The 13,046-nt window shown below is 39.7% G+C and overlaps 1 protein-coding gene across 2 annotated transcripts in view; it reads left to right on the forward strand.

The window, feature by feature from the left end:
- Nucleotides 1-896, forward strand: part of Col14a1 (collagen type XIV alpha 1 chain) — a 197,498-nt gene extending 196,602 nt beyond the window's left edge. For both annotated transcript variants that reach the window (XM_069991329.1, XM_069991330.1), the window contains exon 48: nucleotides 68-896. In XM_069991329.1, the coding sequence (XP_069847430.1) occupies nucleotides 68-147 (80 nt within the window). In that variant the 3' untranslated portion in view covers nucleotides 148-896. The remainder of the gene's footprint in view (nucleotides 1-67) is intronic.
- The last annotated feature ends 12,150 nt before the right edge of the window (nucleotides 897-13,046 follow it).

Raw genomic sequence — 13,046 nt, forward strand, 5'->3', positions numbered from 1 at the left:
AGGGGAGGATATCAACTTACGGTTCCTGGGTCCTATCAAGTCCGCACCCCCCACTTTTCCTCTTTAGCTCCCCATCCAGATGAGCCTGAGTTCACTCCTGTCCATGATGAGCAGGAAGCTATGGAACTGTGGGGCTCTGGGATCTGACAGCCTCAGGGAATATTGAAGACCAAAGGCAAGACCTCTCAAGGAACGTTACTCAAGAAAATGTTATGTGGTTTGTATGTTATTTTCTGTGTGTGTGTGTGGGAGTCATTTCAACAACTTCTATTTCCTCCTTAGATCATCGTTTTACTGTTACTGTCAACAAAATATTTTTTTATAAAAGATCTCCTTAATTCATGAGGGCATAGAAGTGATTTCCCTTCAGTGTTTTAATGACACACCAGACAACTTGTCTTCCCAGAGAGGAGCACACTCAAAGATAAATTTAGGAAGTTGTACTTATGATGTTTTCTCTGTGAAGAAGATATGATCGTGTTGGAGAGTCATGGGTCCCAGCAGCAGAGGAATGAATCTCAAGAGATTCACAGATTATACCACTTATCCTATCCCCAAGGAAAAAGATTATTATTGGTCAACTACCTCTTGCTTAATTGATCTGTCAAACTCCGAGATCACGGGTATTCAAAAATAAGTGGTAGAAAATAACTTTTCTGGATCTAATAATTTTAAAAATAGATTTAGTAATTTTTTTAAAATTTCGTGTCATGAGTTTCCACCAGCTGTGATACAGAGTCCACTTTTTTAAAGAACAATTTGTCCAGTAATATGGATGTTCCAGGCTTGCCTCTCCTTACCTACAGGGATTGTTTTTACCTGCACCAGATACATTTTCAATGACCTTGTTTTATTCTTTGTTGTTTTTTGTAAGCAAATAAAACTTTTAAATATCAGTGGATTCTTTTCATTGCATTTCTAAATTTCACCTTCAATTTCACCTTCATCTTCACCTTCAACTTAAGAACTTCCCTGAAAAGCTGTAGCTGCCTTCCTTTGGGTAACACTTCCAACTTTCAGCCCTTGTTCAGGGTGGAGAAGAAAGCTTAAGAGAAAAAGTGGACTCAGGACAACATGACCAGAAGAATTTTATTACTCATCTATAGCACCAGACAGTGAAGGCAGGACAAATGGGTGAATACTGCTAAGTACATGTTTATCAATGGTTGACCACAGAGCATGTCTGTCTTCCAGTACTGAAAAAAGTCTGACAAACTCTCTAGAAGACAGAAAGAGAATGCAATTGAATCTAGTAGACTGTAGCTAAAACTGGAACATGTCTTTCTCTTACAAAGGAGAATGCTTAGGTATTTCAGAAAGGTCTTAGTGCTATTACTTGCCAGTTAAAAAGAAGAAATAACAAAGAACAGTAACTTAAAGTCTGTTCCCTTTCTTCTGTTGCATCACTCTGGTAACAAGGTATTTAATAAAGGTTTGGGTGGGGTTATTTACAACCAGATTCTTGGATTCTTTCAAGACTCCACATGTAGAAACAAGACCAAAGAGGAGAAAAACTTGCACAAGGTTAATCAATATGGGCTTACCCAGAATCCTTTGGGATCACTGTCCCAACTTAAATAACTGGGGAGTTCAATTAGTCATTCCATAGTCTTGTGTCTCAGATTTTGCCATCTGTGACATTTAATGTGTGACTACAGAGAAGTTTTATTAAATGAATTTTACTGTTTGGGCTCTTACAGACAAATAGTCTAACATGTCAGTCTAAAGACTCATAGTCTCATAGTTTGTTTTAAATTGTGAAATATAAACCACCAGAACCATAGGTTTTAGTCTATGTACATCATTCTTGAGTTGTAGAAATACACTGAGTGCTGATTTTACTTAGTGACTGAAATTTATTTATTTAAGCTACAGGAAAGTTTCATTAGTCTAAAATGTGTCATCACTTGGACTCAGCATATCAAAATTTTATTGAGTGAAATATTCAAAATAAAAGGCGTAACTCAGATTTGGGATTTGTATGTTTATATTATGTTGTCTGAAATAAATGATGACTTTGAAGTACATTTTTATTGACTTGTTTATTCTGACAGCCAGAGGCCTCTATTTTTACATTATATCTTTTTTTAAAGTAATAAAGCATCATTTCACAAGAAAGACATTACTTCTCAGAATTTACACCATGTTAAAAAAAAATCTCAATTTCTTTTGGGGCTAGTCATTTTGGGTATTTTGTATTGAAAAAGGAATAGTGAGTGCATCAGTGGCACATACCTATAATTCCTAGCTACTCAAGAGGCTGAGATTTGAGGATTGTGGTTTGAAGCCAGCCTGGGAAAGAATGTCTATTGAGTCGCTTAACTCCAATAGCTGTGGCTCAAATAGTAGAGCAAAAATCTAAGGGACAGAGTGATCAGTACCTGAGATCAAGCACCAGGACCAGCAACAACAAACAAGCAAACAAAAGTCAATAAAGAGCCGGCCCTGGTGGCTCACACCTGTAATCCTAGCTACTCAGGAGGCTGAGATCTGAGGATCGCAGTTCAAAGCCAGCCCAGGCAGGAAAGTCCATGAGACTCTTGTCTCCAATAAACCACCAGAAAACCAGGAGTGGTGCTGTGGCTCAAGTGATAGAGCACTAGCCTTGAGCTGAAGAGCTGAGGGACAGCGCCCAGGCCCAGAGTTCAAGCCCCACCACACACACACACACACACACACACACACACACACACACACACACACACACACACACACACACACACACACACACACCTCAATAAAGGTTTTCAACTGAGGAGTTATCTGATCTGGTCATGTTTTAGGTTCATGTAGGGAAATAGCTCTTCCATTCAGCCACCTTCCTGGGCTCTGTTCTGTCACTATTTAGGTGGTCACTATAAGCCAAACCAACTAAAAGAACTTAGATACTGTATCTGTTATAAAGTTGTTAGGTTGGGCTAGGCTATGCAATGGTAACAACCAGCCTTAAGATCTCGGGAGCTTAGCACAATACACATTTCTTTCTTATTATCATAGCAGGATAACTGTCCACCTTGTTTTTGGATGGATATTCTGCATGACTTCCATCTTGGAAAGTTCTGTTAGCAACCTCTCCTTCTATGATTTCCATTGCAAGAGAAAAGAGAGCCTGGAAAGCTATTGGCATCTTTCAGAGGTGGCATGTGTTGGGTCCACTTCTGTGCTTTTGATCTAAGGAAAACAATTTTATACCTCATTTAATTTCACAAAAGTGGTCAAGCACAACCATCACATAAACTGTGAAGTATAAGAGAATCAAAAATATTAATGAGGAACCACAAAAACTTATCACTGTTCTATCTCATTTGGAACTATTTAATTTTTCCTTCCTTCTTTCCTTCCTTTCTTCCTTCTTTCCTTCATCCCTCCCCCTCTCCTTTTTCCCTCTCTCTCCTTCTTTTCTCCCTTTCTCCCTTTCTCTTCTTCTACCCTCCTTCTTTCCCTCCCTCCCTCTCAATCTTACCTCCTACCTTCCCTCACTCTCTTTCCTTCCTTCTCTTCTTCTCTATCAGCCATCCTTCCCTCCTTCCTCTTCTCTCTCCCTTCTTTCCTCTCTTTCTCTCTCCCTCTCTCCCTCTTCCTCTCTTTTTTCTTTCTTTTCTTTCCTTGCTTCTTCCTTCTATCCTTGGGTTTGAACCCAGGACCCTTTGTGCTTTCTAGTCAAGGACTCTACCACTCAAGCCATAACCCCTAGCTCTCCAATCTAGACTTTCTGGCCAAATAATGTGCACTCTTAATCTCTAAGCTACTCTGTCATAAATATTGGTAATCCTCTAATTATAATGGTAGAAAATAGTGGAGATGGAGCTCATTAACATGAAGATTCCCAGAAGAACTCGAAGATCTGTCTCGGTTGTCTGAGTTGCTTTATTTTTCAACCAAGTGCTTCAGTTACCTCATGGGCAATTGTTGGGATTATTCTACATGTAGTAAAAAATGGATTTAGAGGAGGTCATAGCAGGTCAGAAAACATGGCTGTGCTGTTGTGATGGACTGGTGGTAGAAAATGGAGGACTGGCAGAGTTGCCAGAACCAATACAGCTTACTAATTAACTGGAAGAGGAGATGAGGAAAGTCTCTGGACTCTGGTGTAAGCCACAGGATGGATAGAGGTACAATTATCCCTCTGGGAATTGCAAATTTGAGACAGGGAGGTTGAACAGTTCTCTTGAGAAGATAAACAATGTGAAGTTTGAAAGAAGCAAGTTGGAGCTTGAGGAAGAAATCAAGCCTGGAGGTGAATTTAGGAGCTTCAATCCCCAGGTAGTATTTTAAAGCTAATAGCTTTGAGCTGGAGTAGGAGGGAAAGAACGTGGTTAGCAGGGAGAATGTCCCACTTTCTTCAAAGCCTCTTTCAAACTCTTTAGCTGGTTATTCATATTTATGTTCATTAAATGTTTATATATCCAAACCAAATATTTTATTACAAACTATAGCCACAGTGAAAAAGTTGCCAAACCCTTTCTGCATGTTCTCTCCTGTTTCTGTATCTTTGACATGTTTTTTTTCTCCATTGGAAAGCCAAGCCTCCTGTTAGATGACAGTCAAGACTCACTGGAGGCTCCTCTTCCCATGCAGTGCTTTTCTTTTCTTTTTGCTAATCCTAGGGCTTGAACTCAGGGCCTAGCCACTGTCCCTGAGCTTCTTTTGCTCAAGGCTAGCACTACCACTTGCGCCACAGCACCACTTCCAGCTTTTTCTGTTTATATGGTACTGAAGAATTGATCCCAGGGCTTCATGCATGCTAGGCAAGCACTCTACTACTAAGCCACATTCCCAGCCCATGTGATGCTTTTCTTAACCCCCACCATGACCATCTTGATAAGCATGCCACCTGAGTCTCACTCCTCATTTCCCAACTAATGCCTTAACCTCTGTACTCCCATATCAGGTGTGATGTTTCACAGAAGTCAGGCTGCTCAGTGTGTGCTTGACACTTGACAGCTGCTCCATTTTTTTTTTTTTTACAATGCTTCTGGGAATTCTTGCATTCTGGCACAGTTTCATCATTCATCTGAGCCAAATCTTATACTCTGCTTACGGCAGGAAGACTCTTCTCTAGGTAGAAGGCAGAAATATGGGAAACAGAAATAATGCCTTCATAGGAAAGGTCAGTTTCATGGAAGCTCTCAAATTCAGATCTAAAAAACTGGATGTGAGGGAAGGCAATATTGATATCTTATCTTGCCATACATTTATTACTTCATGTGTGTCTCTGCTCATCCATCTCTTCATGCATGTGAATATCCACCCATCCAATGTATAATTAGTATCTGCTGTGGGTTCAACCATGTTATGGGGTGCTGGAAAAGAAGATCTGCTGCTGATCTGAGTTAAAGCAGAGAAGATAACTCAGACTAGATTCCAAGAGATTTGTTTTTGTTCTGTTTTAATTTTATTTTCATTTTAAGTAGCTGCACAAAGGAATTGCCATTCTACAAAGTAGAATATAAATCCAGTGCATCTTGATGACTGTCACTCTTTCATCATTCTCCCTCATCGCTCCCAACTCTCACCCTTCCCTCACTATTCTTAATTTTATAACTGCATTTCCCCCTTCATCTCTTTGTCTGCTCCTCTCCCCTTGATCCCACCCTCTCCCCTTTCCTGGTGTTTATTTTGTTGGATTATGAGTTAGCCTTTCTAAGGAATTACACCATTTGAGTATTCTTATTGAGTCATATGTCAGTTCACACACTTCTGTACTCTTGGATAGTAACTGAAGTGTATATTAATATATATATATATATAGCTTAATTCTAGCTTCCATATATGAGAGAAAGCATGCATCTGTTGTCTCTCTGGGCTTGACTTACTTTTCTATCACATACAAAATATTCATATCTCTTTCTAAAAATGATAGGAAGCCGGTTGGTGTTATGGGTTGAATATAAAATGTGACTCCTTTGAACAACTAGCTCTCAGTTTAACAAGATGAATACCAGGAAGCTGGAACTTGTGGTGTATGGGGGATGAGGTCAAGAGGAGGGAGGATTGGTGAATGGAGAGGGGAAAGGTAGGTGGATGTGATCATGGCATTCCATGTATACATGAGAAAGTAGAACTGGATACATTGAAAGGAGAGATGGATAGGATCAAGAAAGATGATGAGAGAATCATGGAAAGAATCACGTTGATCAAAATATATTGTACTCAAAAAGTGACCTGTTGAATTGAAATCCCTTTTACAACTACATAAAGATAATAAAATTTCCTTTAAAAACCCACTATAACTCAACAATGAGGGCGGGAGGAAAGTTCCCTGACAGGTTCACATGCTAGATGCATGGTTCTAGATGGTGGTTCTATTTTGAGCGGCCCTGGGAACTCTCAGAGCTGGGGCCTAGCTATACTCAGGTTGGGTCATTGGAGGAAGGGTATCAATGTCTCTGTCCCTCTTGCTGTCTCTCTGTTTCCTGTCCACTTAGATGTACACAGCAGCCTCCAGCACACGTTATAGCCACCACGTTATTCTGTCCAAGTGCATGGAGCCAATGGGCCATGGACTGAACTCTCTGACCCCAAACAACCATTCCTCACTTAAGTTGTTTCCATCAAGCATTCAAGTCATAGTGATGAGAAAAGTAACAGAGTGTTTTAAAGCAGACAAGGGACTTGCTTAGAATTATTTGGGAGCATAGTTTTGGCATAGTGTAGATGCTAGATTGAAGCAGGGGAAAACCATTTAATGAAGACACATTATGAGTGTGTTCTGGACATACTGTTTGAAAAACATTTTGCAATAAGTGTATCCTATTAAAGACTTTGACTTTACTAGAAAATGATAAAAGATTTCAAAATCAAATCCTATATGATAAAATAATGTATTCATCCATCAATGTCTCTAGAAGAATGGGTTGTTGATTAGAAAAATAATAGACAATGAGAATTTTGGAAGCAAAATAAAAGAAGCAATAGATGGGCATTGTGGAATGATCTATTTGCTTGGGTGCATATACAAATGTATTCATGTGTTTGATGGTGCTCTATACCTTACTATATAATTAAAATATATATGGGTGTGAATAACCTTATTTTGTGGCTTGTTTTTTTTGTAGTTTTATTTTAACTTTATTGATTAAAATAGTTATGGCCAATTTAGTAAATGCTCACTTTATTAACCTAACTTGAAGTTTCATAATAAAATTCAGAGCAGTCATACTATACATATTATATTATATATTGTATATATACATTACCAAAGCAAAAAATAACAAATAAGGCAGAAGGGAAGATATATAGGGTCCTGTCCTCTGTGAAATCATGATAAAATATTGCCTTAAAAACCACATCATAAAACTACTGGCCAGATCAACTTTCACTACAAGAAACTATCAGTGTTCAAGTGTGCTCAGTTACTCAGTGAGATGTACAGAGAATTTGTTTCTAGTGTACATTTCCTTCTATGTTTGTATAATACTACTATATTATACATAAATACATATCTGTTACCTACATACCATTTTGAGTGGATGATGGAATGCTGTTAAGCATATTTTCTTTGTGTTTCATTTTAACAAGCTTATTCCATAATTGGGAGAAAATAAGATAACAGAGGATACTCATTGTGGGGGTGGGGGTGGGAGGGTGGGAGCGGGGACAGGAGGAGGCAGCAATAGATATGTTTCACTTTACCTGTCTTTCATATATTTGTATGGCACCTTTGAACTGAGAAGTTTAAAGGCAAAAAGAATTGAGCTTCACAAATAAAACATTCTGTTATCAGATTTGGATCCCTCAAGTGGAAGTCATGCTAACTCCATCTCTGTTGTCACTGCCAGCTGGCTGGTATTCTTGGATGGTGGCCCAGGCTCTGTACTATCTCTGTTCTACTCTCCAGCAAGAATAGGTCTTATCAAACAGCACAGAGACACACCTCTGGAGACTTATGAGAGACACTAGCAAAATAGATACACTTCAGAAGCTGGCTTTGCAATAGCAATAACTGTTATTTCTGTTCTACAGTTTGGCGAAGTTTATTTTTCTTCTCTGGAAATGTCTACCTTTTTCCCATAGCTAAGGATCTTTTCTGAGGGAACTACATATATAGTTGCATGGCTAAAAGTAGCCTGTTCAACCAGCAGCTTGGTAGTATGAAAATAAGCTGGTAGCTTCTGTTGTTTCTTGTCTAAACAGCAGTACAAGGTCATTTCCGGTTACTAGAAAGATTGTAACTTGTACACCCTTTCTGAATCTTTTTATTTTGGGGGAAGGAGCTGTCCCTGAGCTCTTTTGCTCAAGGCTAACACTCTACTACTTTGAGCCACAGCACCACTTCCAGTTTTCTGGTGGTTTATTGGAGATAAAAATCTCACAGACTTTCTGCCCTGCTGGCTTTGAACCATAAGCCTCAGATCTGAGCCTCCTGAGTAGCTATTATAGGTGTGAGCCACCAGTGCCTGACCCATTTCTCAATTCAGTGTTTACCAGTGCCCAGCCCATTGAATCTCAATGTTAATATCTCCATTTGCAGGGCTTGGCATTGATTTCAGTGCCTCACACATGCTAGACAAGTGCTCTACCACTCAGCTGTATACCCAACCCAAATTTTACTCATTTAAAAAATATCATGCAATCTACATAGGCCTGACTGCAGCTAACTCATCTGTGTTTGGAAGCAGTCACTTGCTTTGTGACTCTTTGGGGACCAAGATTTACTTATAAATGTTGTCCATGCATTCTTCCCTTAGTGCACTGAAGTCTGGAGTTTTTCTCTCCCTAAGTTGAGTATCAGCAAAGAGATACCCATGTCTGATCACAGAGAATTTCATGGTAACTGTTGTCTGAGATTAGCAACCCATGTGGCAGTTCATTTCTTCCTTATTATAAGTTGGATTTTAATTTCTCAGACTCCCCTCAGTACAGCTTATGACACGTTTCTACCAGTGAAATATCTATGTGCTTCAGAGTCAAGGGAGGTAAGAAATATAGGGTTTTCATCTGCCAGTTTTCATTTATACCTGGATGGAAGGTGGGCAGAGTCCAGTTGGAAGCTGATCTGGCTCCTGAATAATTTTGTGGAAATCCAGTGATGGATAAGGAACACATGCATTATATTGTTACAGGAGCAAGGAGCAAAATTTTAATGTGTAACAGGCCAGAAATTGTGTGTGTGTGTGTGCATGTGTGTGTGTGTGTGTGTGTGTGTGTGTGTGTGTGTGTGTGTGTGGTGTGTATGAGAGAGTTTAGCAGTATTACTCTATCATTACTCATACAGCAAATCTTTAATAAGAACCAACTATGTACCTTTTCTGTTTACAGGACACACACATACCTGAACACAAACACACATGATTCTTTTGTTCCCAAGCTTAACTTACTTATAGAGAAATAAGGAATTATAACATTATATGGAACTGATTATAAAATACATATATGGGGAAGTTAGCAAGGGAGAAGAAATTTCTAAGGATCCTCAGAGGAAATATTGTGGACAAGAGGAGATACTGTGGAATGCAGAGGAAAGTTGGAGGAAATTGTTCCAAGCAGGGCAAAAGATATGGAGAAAAAAGCGGATGGTTTTGACTTATGATTGTGAGAAGCTGGAATATAAAGTTCAAACATAGGAAACATGGAGATGAGGATTAAGGAGTGCAATTAGGAAAATCCTTGCTAAACTCTATGGATTTTATGGTAGGCGATGGGGAAATCATTTTCTATTTGGGCTGAGAATGATATGAGATGTCTGAGCTAGAACTAACGGCCAGGTTTCATTATGAAGCCAATGTGTCTTGCATTCTTCTCAAGAAAGAACATAAAGCAGTGATTTTGGTGCAGGCAATCTATTTGAAAGGTGATCTAGTGGAACAGTAGGAAGCAGAGCAAGTTAAGCTATCTGTAAAAACTATCCGCATCTCCCTGCCTCTTTCCACCACTTCCATACTGGAGTATTTTGACTTACACCAGCCTACAGAAGGTTAGTGTGCACAGCACCAGCAGAAATTTGAAATATTCTTGCACAGGTAAAAGCTTGTTTGGGCACCTTTCTTTCCTCCTCCGACTGGTCCAAACTAATCAGGGGCATGTGGTCTAGACTATGGAGGTCAGCCCCATTGAGTCCAAGAGGAATCTATGGAATTCCACCAGTCATATGCACATATGAAAAAAAATCCATTGCATTAGGGTACTGTTTGTTATGCAGGAGTATCCTGGAATGCCTGAGATCTCCCATTTAACATCTACTAGTATAACTTGTAAATATTTAATATAACTTACAGATAATATTTTGATCTAAATTCCTGCACTAGAATATAGCTCTGTAATAAAGCGAGATGTGGATTTAGTTACATACATAGCTCAGGCACCCTAGAAAATGACTCAAGCCACTTAAGGTTGGGATAGAAATGTTGGTTGATGATTGAATGCAGTACTGTAGCTGATCCTTTGTCAATATAGATTGCAGCATTGGCTGCTTGATGCTTCTAAGGTTTAGACTTCCAGGTTCAATTTTCTGAAGGATACACTTATTCTACACTGGCTGTACCTCCATACCATGCTGGGGACAGCAAATGGATAGCAAAAGAGCTGGTAATAGTCTCCTAACACGTTATACTAATATTTTATTTGGACTGGCTGACTTTGCCAAAGACTAAAAGACAGCTGCTTTAATGCTCAGAATTTCCTCCAAATGCCAGACTCCTTTCAGTTCTGTGATTACTCAAAATGATGCCAAATGGTGTCATAATTTCAAAGCATTGATACTAAATGGTTTGATCCAGGCTGATGAGCTGGAGCTCCACATGAGCCTATAAAGCACAGGTGCTCGGCCACTAACAGGATAGTCTTCGAGCAGCTACTGGAAGCAAGGTTTTAATAAGTACTAGACTTGGAATTGAATCATGAGGGTAGTGGAATCAGATTTAAATCATGAAGAGAATATCTGTTTGAAATCCAAGAGAATCCCGTGGCCCAAATGGCTGTTACAGACACGTGTCTTTTCAGAGACTTCATGCTGTCTGCATGTGGAAAAAGCATCCTACAGCTTGCTGGCAGCCTGCCTAATCCAACTGGGTCCTCAGGTGGCGTTGGGCATCTGTTTTAACTGTGTCCCTCTCAGATTTACATCTTCCAAGGTGTAGCCCTGAATAGTAGGAAGACTGCAGAACGACTCGCTTGTCTTCTTTCAAATGTTTTGGCCAGAGGAGAAATACCATTTCTATGCAAGAGCTTGTATTTAAGTTGATTTGAAGACTTCATGTCTGCCTTGGGAGGCTAAGACCTTCTTAATCAGGGTTGTATCCAATTTAAACCCCAAGCTGCAGAGTTTGGCAGCAGAATGCTCCCAGGGCTCTTCGGCTTTGCAGCTTTTGACCTTGCTACCTGTTCCACAGCAGGATTTTTTTTTAGCCAGGAGAGATCTGGACTTAATGTTGCTCTTGGCTGAATATGATACCAATCCCCTTTTCCAAAAGGTAGGAAAACAAATCAGTCAAATGCAGCATAGAAAAAAAGATGAAGTGCATGCCCAGCCAGTAGCTACCCCTGGCTTAGCAGCAACTATAATAAAGGAGAACCACTGAAGGACTTTGCTAACTGCAATGTATGTGTGTTTAATTTTTTTTAAAAAGACTCCATCTGCATTGAATAATATAAGCAAAACAAAATTCTTAAGAAATCACTTAAAAAAATGGTATGACCACTAACCATCACCACCAATTCTAGCCTCTGGCTCCAGTTTATTTTCCTCAGTTATTTACTAAAGTTCAAACTTGGGGCCTTGAGCTTCACCACTCCAGCTTCCCCTTTCTTCCAGTTTGTCTAAAGTAAGAGAGCTAATTTATCAATCCCAGAAATCTTAGTTGATGTCTTCTTAAGGTAAGAATTAAAAGATAATGAAAGTCTGGGCAAGGATACTTGTGAAGATCATCTTTAAACCACTTTGTCTTGTCCCTCAGGCTAAGTCCTGATTGAACCTCTGAGATAGTCGGTGCTTCCAGACAAGGCATGTTGCTGATCAGTGTCAAGTGGGTGACTGCAGGCACACTGAATGGCCTTGTATGGTTGAGGAAGTGTGATCTTCAGGACTCTGCAAGAGGATGTGATAGGTCAGTTACAACTAGTGTGTTTGGTTGTTTATCCCAGACAGGGAGTATACAACCCTGCATAGCAAGGTTCTGCCATCTGAAAAAGTATCACAGTGGTCGGAGGCTCCTACTACTCAAGAGGCTGAGAAGCTCAAGGTTTGAAGCCAGCCTGGACAGAAGTCTGTGATCTCTAGTAACCACCAAAAAGTCACAAATAAAACTGTGGTTCAAGTGGTAGAAGGGCAGCTCTGAGCAAAAAAGCTAAGGGACAGTGCTTAAGCTCTAAGTTCAAATCCCAGTACTAGCACCAAAAGCAAAACAAAACAAAGAGGGATAGGGGAAAAATGAAGTAGAAAATTCAAGGCTTGTAATTTTATAGGTAACTGCAAACATCATACCTTTCTAGTAAAACTAGTCTACTGAAAATGCTGGATTTTATTTATAAGACATGAGAAGTTCACTTGGTGGAAGAGGAGGCTGAGGTTTCTTGCCATGTAGAAGGAAGATAATCATTTGTGAATGATGTGAGGAACTTGATACAGGAACTTGGCTGCAGACTATTGTTCTGTTTTCTACTCCAACTAGCTTGACACAGAAATGCATCAGTTTTAAGTACCGTTTCTCACGAGGATGTGAGACTAAATGGCTTTTCTTTTGCTGCTGTTGTGCTGGTACTGAGACTTGAACTCAAGGCTGGTGTTCTAGCACTTGAACCATGCCTCTAGTTATGGCTTTTTGATAATTGTAGAGTCTTTCAGACCTTTATTTCCCACCTGGCTTTAAACCTTGATCCTCAGATTTCAGCCTCTGGAGTATCTGGGATTACAGGCAGGGACTCTCAGCCCCCAGCAACACAATGCACTCTTGTGCTACATGAGGTGAAAATACTTTGCTGTCATTTCTCTGGAAAGCAGATGATTACTGGGAAGTTAACAGAGGATCTTGCTTCATTTATTTTCAGTGTTGTTACCGATGTTTATCAATATTGCTTATCTCTGCCCTCAATGGCAGCGCTGGCACAGT

This window comes from Dipodomys merriami, unplaced genomic scaffold (assembly GCF_024711535.1).
Source record: "Dipodomys merriami isolate MVZ:Mamm:240054 unplaced genomic scaffold, mDipMer1.0.p SCAF_4, whole genome shotgun sequence".
NCBI lineage: Eukaryota > Metazoa > Chordata > Mammalia > Rodentia > Heteromyidae > Dipodomys > Dipodomys merriami.